Here is a 15346-nt window from a genome sequence, read left to right on the forward strand (position 1 = left end):
ATACAGCTGCTCCCTGCCCCGCTGCCTGGCACAGGGTCTGGCAGAGCGCCGCAAAACGCTGCGTAAGGCATTTGCAATATTTGAAACGGCTCAGTGCACCCCCTTTGCCGGTGAGCTTTCTTCGAAAAACCTGTTTAAACAACACTTTATGGCATTTCTTTGCAGACTGCCTTTTTAAAAAAAAAGTCCTGGCTGTACATACATGCACCTACGGGTTTGCCTGCATTTGTGTGGTGTTCTGCACGTGTATTCATTGCAGAGCACACAACAGAGTCATAGAATCACGGAATGGTTTGGGTTGGAAGGGACCTTAAAGATCACCCAGTTCCACCCCCCTGCCCTGGGCACGGACACCTCCCACCAGACCAGGCTGCTCAAAGCCCCATCCAGCCTGGCCTTGAACACCTCCAGGGATGGGGCAGCCACAGCTTCTCCGGGCAACCTGTTCCAGTGCCTCACCACCCTCACAGGAAAGAATTTCTTCCTAATATCTAATCTAAATCTCCCCTCCTTCAGTTTGAAACCGTTACCCCTTGTCCTGTATTTACACTCCCTGATAAACAACACACCTATGTATGCACATCCACCTGCCCAAATACGTGTCTTCGTGGGGCCCCTCACGCACGTACATCTGTGCTCTAAGGCTGCTCCAAAGGCTGCTTGGTCCTTCTGGAGCTGGGACCCCCGGCCGCAGGAGGGGAGGGGAGGGCTGAGTGACGATGCCACCCCACCGAGCCACTGCTGGGAACACGCCGGGTCCCAGGGCGGAGGGAAACGGGTGGTTTTTTTTCCACCAAATACATCCACCACTACCCCACCCCCCCCCAACCCGGCTCATGGAAACCTGGCCCTGGAGCAAGTATGTGTCACACCCCGGGGGGGCGGGGGGGGTGACCAGCGCCAGCCCCCACGTTTGCTCCCCCGAGCTCAAACCTCCCCTGCTTCCAAATTCGCAGCCTCCACCCTGGGAAACTTTGGTGGTTTATTGGAAGCAACCGCAGCCGGCCGTGCCCAAAGGCGGCCACAGGAAGCTTTGGCTCCTCTTTCTCAATGTTATTTTTTGGGTTGGGGTTTTTGTTTTGTTGGGTTTTTTTTTTTCAATCGTCCCAAGGCTTTAAAGGTTTTTGTTATATCACCACTGGGTTTTGCCAGCAGTCGCAGAGGACGCGCTGGACACGAGCACGGTTTTATTGACTGAGTTTTTCTCTTTGGGAAGTGTCTCGGACTTGTAGAGGTGAAACTACACCGCAAATGGGATACTCCGGTATCAGCTGGGAAGTCTGAGCGCTATCGCCGGGGCCGAGACTCGGCCTGGGCCACCCCTTCCCATGCATGGGGCATCAAGAATGGACACAGCCCCCAATTTCCTTCTTCCTTAGCGCAGAAAGATTTTAATTTTAAGGTGGTTTTTTTAAATTTTTTTTAATTGGCCAATTTAAATATTTTTTTAATGGATAATCAGTTTTAAATTAACTTCAAGGCGTGCAAGAAAAAAAATTCTTTTTTTTTTTTTCCCAGTTGGGAACTGCAGTTAAAAAAAAAAAAAAAAAGAGAGAAATAATGATTTTGTTTCTATCTGCATCTAGGCTGTTTTGCTGCTCTTTTCATGCCAGGTAAATTAAATACTTCGTGGACAGCCTTCGCCTTGTTTCTTCCCTCTGACATGCGCTAAGAACAGGTCTACATGGCAACTGCCACCACTCCGAACCTTCTGTCCTGTAAGACAAGGCCACGCTCAACGAAAGAGTGAATAACAGATAGAGGGAAGTTCAAACTACCTTCCTTTGGTTAGGTGGATGAGGGCCCTGGGGAACAGGGATGGAGAAGAGAGGATGTATTTTACGATGAATGATGGTGCTTGGACTCTGCCTGGCTGTGTTAGAAGAGACATAAGGTGGTGTTATAGATGCAGTTGCTTCTAAAAGGCTTTTTTAATGGCAAAAGCTGGCTCGTGCTAATAGTAACGCCTCGGGACCTGAGTTACAGTCACCTGTGATGCCAGCTCCTCCGTGGCAGTCCACTCACTCTCTCCTCCACTGACGCAGGACGGCTAATTTTGGCTTCCAAAATATACAATAAATAGAAAGAAGACAACGTAAAAAACACATAAAAACAAGGGCTACCAAGATGATGAGGGGACTGGAACACCTCTCCTATGAAGAAAGGCTGAGGGATTTGGGTCTCTTCAGTCTGGAAAAAAGACGGCTGAGGGGGGATCTTATCCATGCTTATAAATACCAAAAGGGTGGGTGTCAGGAGGATGGGGCCAGGCTCTTCTCAGTGGTGCCCGGGGACAGGACAAGGGGTAACGGGCACAAACTTGACCATAGGAAGTTCCACCTAAACATGAGGAGGAACCTCTTTCCTTTGAGGGTGGCAGAGCCCTGGCACAGGCTGCCCAGAGAGGTGGTGGAGTCTCCGTCTCTGGAGACATTCCAAACCCGCCTGGATGCGTTCCTGTGCCACCTGCTCTGGGTGACCCTGCTCTGGCAGGGGGTTGGACTGGGTGATCTCCAGAGGTCCCTTCCAACCCCGGCCAGTCTGTGATTCTGTTTTGTTTGGGTTTTATTTGGAGCATTGGCATCTCTGTGCCACACTTGGATGCTCCCCTCCCTGCATCGCTCAGGCCACAGGCAGCCCCTCCAGTGCTCCCGCGGTCCCTGGAGGTGCACACACACCCCCTCTGACCTCCCAAAACATCCCGAGGGACACAGGGGACTGCTCAGACCTCGGAGACAGCACGTGGTGCAACAGAGGTAGGATGTTTTTTAATATCCCTTCTAGAGCCAAACACTTCCCCCCTTGTAAATTAATTCAATCATCAGCTGAGTTAGCGCGAAAAAGTCAAATATTATTTACAACAGCAACTCAAAAAGCAGTTTTTGCAGACAGCAGCCCTGACTTGAATCCTCCTGTGCTTGTAAGAGAACGGCGTCTTACTGATATTAAACACGCATGGGGAACTGCAGTCCCGTAAATTGCTCAGAAAACGGCAAGCAATACAAACAGTACTGAACGCCCTGGCAATTAATATATAAAATATTTCTTGCCTTGAACAGTTCTCTTCGGTAAGCCAAATAATACTGTGAAGCTTTACTCTTCCCCTTCATTTTCTGTTCCTGATGTTGCAACTTTTAAAGCGACTGTAAATGCCCCTTGAGCCATCCAACACAGCCAGCTTTGTTTGGTACGCTTTGCGAGTCATCCAAAATTACAATGTAAAAATTAATTAAAAGCCCACAGTCAAAAAAAAACCCACCACGTTTTCATAGTATTTTCCTCTTTATATTTTATTTTATAATGACAATATTGTGTTAGTAACGAAAACGGACCATTGTGCGTCATTGACTTCAGTAACACAACGAAGGTGGTTCCAGTTGTAAAAATAAATAATAAATAAGAAAACAGCTAAAATCTCCCTGTAAACGCAGCCGGGACCCACTGAGGCTCGGAGGTAGAACCGAGACGGGCAAAGTGGAAGAAGACTCAGAGTAACATCCCCAAACTGGTTCTCGGTCCCTTGCTCTGCTCAAACAGCCGCGAAAAGCCCGAGCGAACCTGTGCTCCGGCCAGTGCTGGGGTGGGGGGAAAGATGGTTCCCTCGGCAAGGAGCGAGTACCAAGAGGATAAAGACCTCCAGGTTTGGCCTTTAGGGATAAATGGAGGTACGTGTGGCAGCCCCAGGATGTACCAGTAGGAAATGACGCTGGTGGCACGCTCCCGGTGGCCTGGCACTGGTGGGCTCCCCATCACCCACCCAGGCGGCTGCTGGCACCCGTGCTGCCAAAAGGGACCCAAGCTTTTTCCAGGGTGGCTGCGGGATCCAGGAATCTCTGCTCAGGGGGGCTTTCTGAAGAGCTCACCCCACGGGTCTGAGCTGGTGAAATGTCCTGCCGCCCCCCACCCCCGACCCCGAGACGCTGAATCCACGGGGCACACGGCTGTTTCTCCTGGCTCCCCAGGTTTCTGCTGAGGTGCCGTGGCTGCAGACTGGTTTCACCGGCCGAGGGAACACCAAACCCAATTTTCAACCGGGGAAAAGCCCCAGGTTCCCTCTCCTGCATGTTTACAAAACCGGCTTTCAACAGGATCGCTCACCAAAGCGCCCATTTTACGTCGCTATTCTCTGTCTAGGACAACGTGCAAGCCTACGTGCCGGGATGCTGTCCGCGGAGCTCTGTTTAAGGGGAGGAAGGAAACAGCACGGGCTGCAAAGCGTCCTCTTACTGCCATCAACGGTCCTCCGAGCTCACGGGAAACCGGCTGCCCTGCCGGACCGCGGCTCCGGCTGCTGCTATTCCCGTACCTTGCTCCATGGTCACGTTACGTCTCTCATCTGCTCATCTCTCTTCAGTTACTACACAGAAAAAGGTGGGAGGCATGCTAAGTGCTACGATACCTAAAATAATTTAATTTACAAGCTCCTTGGAGCAAGGGACGCGTGGATGCTTTGAGCAGTGCTCTTCCAATAAATATATATATATATATATATAAAAAAAATAATAATGATGAAATAAATAACAATAATAGTAATAAAAAGTTATGCAATCTAAAGGTCATGTAGCTTAAGCGTGACATAAAAATGTCACTCCTCGGGGTACGCTGTACGGGAGGAAGGTGTAAAGCTTTGATGCAGAGCATGCATAGGAAACTGCAGAATAAGGATCTCAGGATGAGGAGAAGGCAGGCACAGGGTTCGTCCGTGGCTGACAACGCCACGTAGCCTTTGGACTTTTCTTCTGGACGATCCCTCATAGGAAAAGCCCTGCAGGCAGGTCTGGGGCGGTTGCCCCCGGGCACTGCGGGAATCGCAGGCTCCTGTGCCGGCTCTGCAGGTCAGAGGCAGGGTCCCGAGAGCAGGCGAGAGCTCTCTGGTTGTGGATGCTCAGGGGAATCCAGTCTCTTTTTCCCGGGCTTGCAAATCCGATCTCTTTCTGTCCCTGTGGTGGTGCAGGTCTCTGGCCGTGCTGCAAGGGGAGGCATCGGGCACACAACTCGAGCCATTCCCACCCCTCCGCTCCTCCGGGGAGGGAGGACCTCTCTTCCCGGCAGCTTGGTGAGGAGCAGAAGCACTTGAGGTCCTGAAGATCCTCCTAAAATGCCAGGACTTCAGCTGAAACCCCGCCGTGCAGACCTCGGCCCTCACAAACCGTCTCTCAGCCTCTGCCTGGTCCCCCGGCTCGTCCCCCCGCGGCGGATTCGGGCTCGGGTCAGGTATGCGACCGCTTGCTGATGCCGCAGCTGGTGGCCTGCCTGGTCATGTCCTGGTAGGAGGCGGACTTCAGGAACCGGGGGTAGGAGTCCTTCTCCATCAGGGTGCGGGTCTTGGCCTGGGCTTCATTGAAGCAAGCGGAGGTGGCACCCGAGAGGTTCTTCCGGGTGATCTCCCTGGTTTCGTGGTCGATATTCACCTGCAAGGAAGCAGCATCCACAAACATTAACTCAGCATTAAATCCCCTCCCGTGGAGGGAGAAAAACTGTTTTCTTCATCTTCAGATGAGGGTGAAGATGCTCACAAGCCTTTAATGTGTCTTCATGTTGGTAGACCATGCAAGGTTAGAAATGAAAGCTCCTGGTTTCCCACATTTTCCCACTTTAATAAAACCCAGCAGGATATTTTATTCCTTTCCCGCCCTATTTCGATGCCACAGGACAGAGGCAGAAAATGCTCTCACCTCCCTGGGCGCCTCACTTTGGACAAACTCCTCGAAGATCCTGTTGGCCTTGGAGGCCAGCTTGGTTTTCGAGCGGGTCTTTTTGAAGTCCTCGCACGCCAGCCAGAAGTCAAGGTTCTCCTCGCTGAACTCTGTCTTCAGGAAGGTGTGGAAGGCCGTCACCCCACCTGGGGAGGGGAGAGAAAAGCAGTTAACAGGGCAGAAGAGGGGGGAGGAAGAGGAGGATGGCTGCCAGGCACGGTTCTGCCTGCAAGCATCGCCCTGGGAGCTCAGACCATGACATCGGCAGATTTCCTTTCCCTCCGGGCAAATTCCACCCTCTGAGACACTGCTAATTGGCCTCTAGACTCCAATAAAATCCTTTCCCACAGACAAGTAATCCTCTGGTTTTATTTATCTGACCTTTCTGTAATGAGGCTTCAGAGTATTTTCTTTACAGCTTTGGAAAAGAGCTAATTCCACCTAAGGAGAAATCCACTGAGGTATCAGCGCGCCCGCAGGAACCGAGCAGGGACATCTTTGTTTTTATGCCTCAGCTGAGATTTAGGGGGAACGAGATGCTGAGGAGTATGGGAGAGCGATTGTGGCAAGGATTGCAGAGCTGTGCTGAGGGGGATGTATTAAGTTACAAAGCCGGAGATGCTCATTAGCCATCACAGCACGTGAGGAAGGCTGGAAACAAAACAAAAAAAATATATGCTGGAAAATAAAAATACGCCTAGCCCCAAACTAGCACTATGGGAGGACTTTCTCTCACCGTGGAATAGCTTTTAAGGTAGACTACTACTTATGCATCCAACTTTGGCGCTTCTACCGTCGTGTACCTGCTGTAAAGCCCAGCCCAAGGAAGGGATTACATGTGGGACTCAAAAAATGTCCCCTTTGTGGGTCCGGAGGTACTGCCTGCGCGGGGGAGAGGGAGACAGCACCCCAGGGGAACACTGTGCATCGCCATACGGATAGCAAATACTGGAGGGGAAAATGGCTACGTGTAACTCAGCAAAGCAGCTGAATTCCTTCTCCCCGTGGAAGAGCCATCCCTGAGGGCACAGGACAGACAGACAGAAGGCAGCAGCACAGGTTTTTTGAGCAGCAAAAGCCCGCGGGGAGACGGCTGCGCTGCTGTGCAAAGGAGGACAGAGAGCAGACACGCTGCCTCCTCCTGCCTGCGGAGAAAGGGACCATCGGGGCATGGCGTGACATCCTCCCTGAGGGACCGCCGCGCACGGGATGCCCGCGACAACGCTCCTGTCCCAAGGCAGCGGCGAGGCACTGTGAGACAGTGCTTGTGCCCCCCGAAAAGCACCCAGCCGGAAGAAAGGGGTACAGCTTCACAAGCCAGGCTATGAGCCCGGGGCATCAGCTCTGTCAGGGCAAGAAAAGGGCTTCTTTCTAATTCCTAAACCACCTAATTTGAGGAGGAGACAAGATGTCCTCGCACGCTGGCTGCAGGCGTACAGTCACCCCCACGCTCCCTGGGAGCGGGTTTGTCCTATGCAATCTCACGAAGAGAAGAAAACGAGATCCTACTCACTTTTACTCTTCAGGAGCTGGTCGAAGGACTCCCTCCATTCCAGTACCTCTTGTGAGGAGTCTCTGGAAAAGACAAAAGGACGTAAGGCTCGCTGTCCCGCCGAGAACGCTTCTCCTGCCACTTGGCGAAGGATGGGAACACTTCAGTCAAGCGGCCCCGTTAATGGGAGAGAGCACAAGAAGGGAGGCAGCGGCATTCGGAAGGAAACCAAAGCGAGACCCCGGTATCCATTACCTGTGGGCTCTCTTTCCTTTCTCCCTTTCTTTTACCTTCCCCGACGGCTCGCCAGACCTCAGCTCCATAGCACAGGTTTGGCCAGGTACCTTCTCTAGAGGATACTCGGAGGAGCCCTTTTCTGCTGGTACAAGCCCAGCAGAGCCTCTTCTGTGAGAAGATGCCTTGCCTTCGGCAGCAATATTTAGTATTTTGTTTTTAACGCTGCCTGCGTTCCCTGGGGGTTCCAGGCACTGGTCAGAGATACCAGGAATTGCGGGAGCCCTCTGAGTTTCTGGCCTATTGCTAAGGACCTGCTTTCTCGTGCCTAATGCCAGAGCATCAAGTTCCCCAGTCCAATTTTATAACTGGTGGAGCTGGGAAGCGATCCGCCTTCCCTGCCTGCCGGGGTGGGACTGTGGGGAGGGCGAGCTGCATTCCGTCCTCTATGCTGCGCAGATGGGCAGGAGCATCCCCCAGGACAGCCTGGTCCACGGGGACCCGTCCCGGGGTGAACCTGGGACACGGCGCCGCTCAGCTTACCTCCGCCTGGAGCCCAGCTGCAGCTTGCCGGAGGTCCCGATCCTGTGTCCCAGCTCTGGTTTATGAAGCAGGATCCCTAGGCGGGTCTTCAGCTCCTTGGCTCTGGAAGGAAGGAAGGGGAGAGGTGGGACTGCTGGGCCACCGGATTGCTGCTGCCACCCCCCCAGCCTGGCAGGGGCTGCACCCCATGGACCCGGCATAGCTCGGAGGGGCAGCCCTCGCTCCTCAGTTTTAGCTGCTTCTTTACCTTCCGATGTACAAAACAAATGCTCCCCCGGTTGCCTTTTCCGCTCCCTGGCAACCATTCTCAGCAGCGCATTAAGCCCAGGGGACCATTTCCTCCCAGTCGCTTCCCAGGTAGCGCCGCGTGCATTTATAAAGCATGGCGAGATTTCTTCCTCTGGGGCAGGTAGCAGAGCAGCTGCTGAGTGCCCAGCTGGAGCCCCCACAGCCCCCACCCCCAGCTCCCTGGAGCTACCCTGGCTCCTTTTCCCGTCCCCCTCTCCCAGCAGTGCTACGCTGCTCTCAAAGCGCTGGAAAAACACAGCAATTTCTTTCTGCTCGGCAGAGCGGGAGCATCTCCCTCAGCTTGGCTGATGCTCCCCTGCTTTTTTTAGGGGGGGGGGGCCACCATGCCGTGGAGACAGCTGCGCTCCCCGGCGGCACCATCCACCTACCCCATGCCCTCGAGAGCCAGCGAGCCCGGAGGCAGCACGATGCTCCTGTGCCACAGCCCCGTCTCTGAGAGGCTGGGAGGTGGCTGCCCGTCACCGCGGCTCTGCGGCGGTGGCACGGAGGCACCTCCCTGCCGGGAGGTCTCTGCGGCGATACGGCAGGAGCCGCTGCTAAATCGGCTCCTCTCCCCGGGGTCCCCCCCAGGAAGCCGGTGGCCCCGCTGCTATTTGTGTGCTGCCGCTCATTCGGGCATCCCAAGGCGCTCATACAAAAATGAGTGTTTAAATGTCAAGCCGGCAGCGTGGGGCTTCGTAGCCATGTTCAGCAGGAGGAGCAACGTGTCACTTAACGTTTCGATCGTGTTAACAAAAACAGCCCTGCTGCTGCCAACCTGAAGCAAGTTCTGCGGAGACGGAGCCAGAGAAACAATCCCGGTGTGTTTGCAGCCCTATCCAGCCTCCTCTCCCTCTGCGTGTTTTACCTCTGTGCTCCCCTCCCGGGGGAGCAGAAGGGGTGCAGCCCAAAACAAATGTCTCGGGCTGCGCGTTTCCACGCGAGTCTGCACCCCAATTTCTAGAGAAACATCCCGGCAGCGGCCGCTCGGGAAGTTAGGCGCGTCTTTTCCAGCTAACCCTCTGCATCCCAGAAGTGCGGCGTGGCGAAGCCCCCTTACCTTTCCAGGCAAGTGACGGGGAGCGCGGCCAAGCCCCGGCACATGCTGAGAACGGGGCACCCGGGCGCCCAGCAACTCATGGGGTCCCAGCGGTGGTGGCGGCAGGGACGGGGACGCGCAACAGGCAGCTGCGGCACCACCTGCGCCCAGGACCGTGTGCTGCCGGCTGGAAAAGCGGCGAGGAGCCGCGCTTTATATCGGGTGGGAGGCGGGAGAGCTGGGAGGGGGACCCGGCATCGCTCCAGCCTCCAGCCAACCAAAAGCTGCTCTGGCAGCGCCCGAGCGAAGATAACGGCTTAGGTAGGTTTCTTTGTGCCATTAAGGGGGGGGGGGGAGAGTGTGGGAGGCCCAGGCTTGTCCTTGAGCATCACAGTCATAACTGCTTCCTCGATAACAGGAAAAAACAGGCTCATTTCCACCGACGCGCGGAGCCTGCTGAGTAACGGCCAGCGGGTGGGTGCGCAGATGGGGACAGCGAGAGGGACAGCACAGAGGCCACAACACACAGCAATTCGGCAGCTCCGTCCTGCTGCCCCAGGGCTTCCAGTCCTCACCAGCATCTTTTCCCCAGCTGGTTTCAGCAGGGGATGCCAGTGCCCGGCAGCACCAGGCTGCTTTGCAGCATCCCAGGGGCAGATGCAAAGCCTGGGGGAAGGGTTTGTGCTCCCCAGGGCAACGCAATACCCCCCACCTTTTGCACTGCAGGTAGAGCAGAAGGGTGTGATGCTTTCACATCCTGCCGCCAAATTACCAGCCAGAATAAATAAGTACCGATGTCTGATCCCACGTGCTGGCAAAAGTCGCACTTCTTCATCAGAAATTCCCTGCTGGGTCTATGGTGGGAGAGGAGAAGGAGAGGGGGGTGCACATCAAAGAAAGTCTGAGCAAAGCACAGGAGAACACCTGATAAAGGTGGATCCTAACGAGAACCAAAGATGGAAAGAAGAGATTAAAAGCAGGGGAGAGGTTGGGAACTGGAGGAGAAGGACTGAACCAGCAAAACAGAAGGATGAAGAGAAAGAGCTAAACCAGCATCAGACGCTGCGCACCAGCGAACCCCAAGGTCTGGTGCAGCAAGCAGAGGGTCCATGACAGCCAACGCGTCCCCGTGCCGAGGTCGGGCTCACGCAGGCTCCCGGAGGGCTGCCCTCCCTGCAATTTCCCGCTCGTGGCTCTGGGAAGGAGCTCACCACTGCGGGGGCGGGGAACGATCCAAAACCCCCTGCCCACGGCCGTCCCAGGGCAAAGGCGAGAGCCGCCTTCTCCACTCCTCATCCCCTTCCTCCCTCCCCACTGGGTACCTGCCATTGCCAGCTCTGCAGCCAGCACGGACATTTTTCCAGTGCTCAGGTGGTCTCCCACCCTTGCTGCCTGCAGTAATCATGCATGGGACACCGCCGGAGCATCTTGCCAGTGGGAGATGAGCCGTGCCAGGGAGGTGGAGGCACACAGCCACCTTGGCCCCAGGCTGGGGAGAAAAGCCCCTCTTGAGCTGCCTTCAGGAGCAGAAACACGAGGAGATGGGGACGGGAGACGCACCTCAGCTCCCTTGAACTGTAACAGGGACTCCTGTCTCTCCCATCTCTTCATAAAAGCCATAAAAGTGTTTTGCCCACAGCTGGCCAGAAAAGACGCATCAGGGATAAAGACCAACCACGTGTTTTTAGCTCCTGTCTCAGCTTTAATGGCAAGAGCAGCCACTTTCCCAACAGCTCTGTTTTCTTTCACTTGAATAAACAAGTTCAAGGCTTCTTGGTTAGCGGATATTCAGCTAATAAATGATAAATAAATTATAACTGTTTGGACCTACAGAAATCCCTTGTCCCTGTCTTCCTTGGGCCTTAAAACCGTGATTATAGCTGTGGATTTAGGGAAAGAAGGGGAAGGGAAGTGCTTGACCACGTCAGCCTGGTGCTCCACCCCAGCTCACTGCCGTGCTGGGTGCACTGGTGTCGCAGCGGCGGTGCCATGCTGATGTTGGGTACGGGCTGCTGGCGCCCACAGGAGAGGGTCGTGCCCGGTGTTAAGCAGGATTTCTTCTGTGTCCTTTTCCCCTTTAAAACTGTGCTTACAGGCTGCAGCCCCTTCTCCCACCTCCAGGTGTGCAGTCATAGTTGTGGCTGCCCCATCCCTGGAGGTGTTCAAGGCCAGGCTGGATGGGGCTTTGAGCAGCCTGGTCTGGTGGGAGGTGACCCTGCCCAGGGCAGGGGGATGGAACTGGGTGATCTTTAAGATCTCTTCCAACCCGAACCATTCCGTGATTCTGTGTGACTCTCCCCAGGGTTTGAGTCATCCCCTGAGCAGGTTATGGCGAGAGGAAAACCTCCGGGAGGCTGGGCACATCGCACATGCCTGCACACACACAGAGTGGGACGGATGACTTCTGGCAGCAAGACCACGGTCCCCGAGATGGCCGCTGTGCTGGGAGCCACATGCTGCTTGAAGGAACCGGGGAAACGCAACTGAATGGCAAAACCACAGCGGGGCCGGCAGCAACAGCCGCAGCCCATGGGAAAGGGGCACGGGCGATACGAGCCAGAGAGGAGAAACTCTGCACATCTCCACCCTGGCATGACAGCCGACTGAAACCTCCGCTTTGCTTCAGCCCCTGTCTCCCCACTGCCTTTCCCCATAGAAATAAAGTGATTTGGGCAACTGCATGCGCGGCTTTACCTTGTCCCTTCTGTAGCAGCTTTTGAAGCGCTTGGCTCAGGTGAGGCAAAGCCGATGGCAAGGAAGAAGCGAGGAGACACCTGTGGTGATCCCTGCAAGGCCCCCCCAAGAGGGAGAGACCCCTACAAAACCTCAGTGGGAGGGAAAGAGTCAATCGAAGGCTGTGTCATCTTGGGCACCGCGGTTGCTCAGCTAGAAGATGCACAAAGCCATCGGACACGCCGCGCTTATGACGGAGTCTCACACTTGGGTGTTTGAAGCCCTGCAACACGCCACAGTGCCCGTACCGCACACGCGGGGCTGATCCCAGGATGGGATCAGGCTGTTGCGGTGATGTCCTCCCTGCCAAGGCCGGGACAGACCCTCTGCCACGGCCACCAGCCCCCTGCACAAACCCCTGGCCGGCGGCTCCGCTCCCTCGAGGCAGCTTTTCAACTCTCCCCTTGGATGGGGTGGGAAACGCTGTTTGAGGACAGGCAGCTCGCCAGCGCTGGATGCGGTAGGTACAATATAGCCTTCTATGGTGCTATAACTGGTTGGCTAGATGAGGGCAGAGCAGCAGATGTCATCTACCTTGACTTCAGCAAGGCTTTTGGCACTGTCTCTCAGAACATCCTCCTTAGGAAACTGAGGAAGTGTGGACTAGACGAGGAGACAGTGAGGTGGACTGAGAGTTGGCTGTGTGACAAGACTCAGAGGGCTGTGATTAATGGAGCAGGGTCGAGTTGGAGGCCTGTAACCGGTGGTGTCCCCCAGGGGTCAATACTCGGACCAGTATTGTTTAACGTATTCATCAACAACCTGGACGAGGGGACAGAGTGTATCCTCAGCAAGTTCGCTGACAATACCAAACTGGGTGGGGTGGCTGACACCCCAGAGGGCCGTGCTGCCATCCAGCATGACCTGGACAGGCTGGAGAGCTGGGCAGAGAAGAACCTCATGAGGTTCAACAAGGACAAGCGTAGGGTCCTACACCTGGGGAGGAAGAATGTCAGGCTCCAGCATAGGTTAGGGGTGGACCTGCTGGAAAGCGCTCTGAAGAAAAGGATCTGGGGGTCTTGGTAGACAGTAAATTATCCGTGAGCCAGCAGTGTGCCCTTGTTGCCAAGAAGGCCAACGGAATTCTGGGCTGCATAAGGAAGACCGTGGCCAGCAGGTCAAGAGAGGTCATTCTCCCCCTCTACTCTGCACTGGTGAGGCTACACCTGGAGTACTGTGTCCAGCTCTGGGCTCCCCAGTTCAAGAGAGACAAGGAACTACTGGAGAGAGTCCAGCGTAGGGCAACAAAGATGACTGAGGCATTGGAGCATCTCCCTTATGAGGAAAGGCTGAGAGAGCTGGGACCCTTTAGCCTGGAGAAGAGAAGAAGAAGAGAGACCTTATTAACGTTTACAAGTATCTAAAGCGTGGGTTTAAGGAGGATGGGGACAGACGCTTTTTAGTGGTTCCCAGTAACAGGACGAGGGGTAACAAGCACGAGCTGGAACATAGGAAGTTCCGATCAAATATGAGAAAAAACTTCTTTACAGTGAGGGTGACAGAGCACTGGAACAGGCTGCCCAGGGAGGTTGTGGAGTCCCCTTCTCTGGAGACTTTCAAGAGCCGCCTGGATGCAGTGCTGAGTGATGCGCTCTAGGCGATCCTGCTTTAGCAGGGGAGTTGGACTAGATGATCTCTAGAGGTCCCTTCCAACTCTGAAAAATTCCGTGAAAAAAAAAAAAAAAATATATTTTATCAGGCAGAGCTCTTCAGCGGGGTTACGCAATAGCCTGCGAGCCCGACGACGTACATGTACTCAGATGTCTTTATGCCACTCCATATCTAATTTAATTACGTGCTTCCTGTCTCATTTAGCTTAGCAGCCTCCCGCAGCTCCAGCTCAGTTGCCGGTATTATCAGGCCTTGTTTTGGAACACACAAAAAAACCTCATCTGTGTCGCAACGCCTGGGGCCGGGCTCCCCGCCCGTAACGGTGCCACAGCCTTGCTGGCATGAAGCTCCCCTCCTGTCCACAGGGACCGACCCTCTCAGGGTTGCATTTCCACCGGGGAGGTCCTGGAAACCCAGGCAGGGCACCCTGGGGGGATCCTGCATGCTCTGGCTGGGAGACGGCTGGACCACGGGATACAGTCGGGATACAGCTACCAGCTTCCCCCCTGGCAGGAAAACACTAACCCTCTCAGCCCCAGGTACTGCTGCTGTCGTCTCTGGGTTAGTATTGGTGAAGGGCCGGCAACTTTGAAAAATAGGGAAATAAAGTTTTCAGCCCCCAAAACTACACAAACGAGGCAGGTAACAAGGGGGGAAAAAAGGGAGACTGGTGACAGGGGACAAAAAGCGTCCTTGCACATGTGCCCCAAAGCACAGCCAAGCTCCAAGGAAAGCTTCTGGTACCAGGTATTTTCCTATTTTTATATGGTCTGAGTGGAATAAGAAGGGGAGGATACAGAAACGGATGGGAAGGGGAGGAGGAAGAGGAGAGGAAGCGCCAGGGCAAGCCACACTGCTGGGGTCTCGCTGCATGGCAGAAGACGTGGGCCAGGCAGGCTCAGTGGGGAGCCAGACAGCTGATTTCTCCTAAACTGATGGGAAACTGCAGAGAAGGTGATCGGGAGCCGTAAAACCTGGAGACAGCACCCTACGCTCCCTGCGTCGCTTGAGCAGAGACTGCCAGAAGCCGGACGAGTCCCCCAGGGCTGTCCGCGTGAAATCAGGGAGATGCTGAATGCAAAGGGGTAGAAGGGAGAGACCTAAAGGCGCTGCTCGTATTGCACGCCCCCCCCCCCCCCCTCCACCAGCAAGCTGTTGTGAAGCTCTGGTTGTGTTTAGGGAGAGATGTAGGCAAAGGAGATGGGGAAACTGGTGCTGGAAGAGGATTGCCCGTGGCGGGAGGTGGCTGCTGTGCAGGCAGGAGAGTGGCATCGCTCGGAAGCTGGTGACGGAGGAGCAGGGAAGCAGCTGAGGCCCCGACCACAGCGGGATGTTTGCAAGGGGTCCCCCCAAGGAGCCACATCACACCTGGGTCTCGGCCATGGTCACGGCCTCATGAGATAGGGATGGTGAGGGGCTCCCGCAGGATGCCATGTCCATGTGGTTGCAGTTGAGCCTTGCTCCATCCATGCCTCCCCGCCCAGGGAAACCCCTACCCCGCTGCAGGACAGGCAGCTGCCCGCACAGGCAGCGGCGCTCATCCCTCCACAGCTCCCGGGTGGCAACAGCCCCTCACCCTGCCCCACCGCGGCATTCCATAGATTCCCCACAAAAGCGCACGCTGCCTTCACGCGAGGCACAAAAGGGAATAGCTGCTCTGGAAATTTGTAGCAGTGCGGAAAGGGATTATTGAAATTAAGAAAAAAAAAA

At 55.0% G+C, this 15346-nt stretch overlaps 1 protein-coding gene across 1 annotated transcript; it reads right to left on the minus strand.

The window, feature by feature from the left end:
* Positions 1-4110: 4110 nt before the first annotated feature.
* On the minus strand, positions 4111-9472 carry RGS16 (regulator of G protein signaling 16). The gene is made up of 5 exons (XM_054211961.1): positions 9314-9472; positions 7966-8067; positions 7210-7271; positions 5676-5842; positions 4111-5411 (listed from the first exon to the last, which is right to left on the minus strand). Exons 1-5 carry the CDS (start codon positions 9391-9393, stop codon positions 5211-5213), a joined length of 612 nt encoding a protein of 203 aa, XP_054067936.1. The 5' UTR covers positions 9394-9472; the 3' UTR covers positions 4111-5210.
* Between the last annotated feature and the right edge of the window lie 5874 nt (positions 9473-15346).

The sequence above is a fragment of the Rissa tridactyla genome, chromosome 8 (assembly GCF_028500815.1).
Source record: "Rissa tridactyla isolate bRisTri1 chromosome 8, bRisTri1.patW.cur.20221130, whole genome shotgun sequence".
NCBI lineage: Eukaryota > Metazoa > Chordata > Aves > Charadriiformes > Laridae > Rissa > Rissa tridactyla.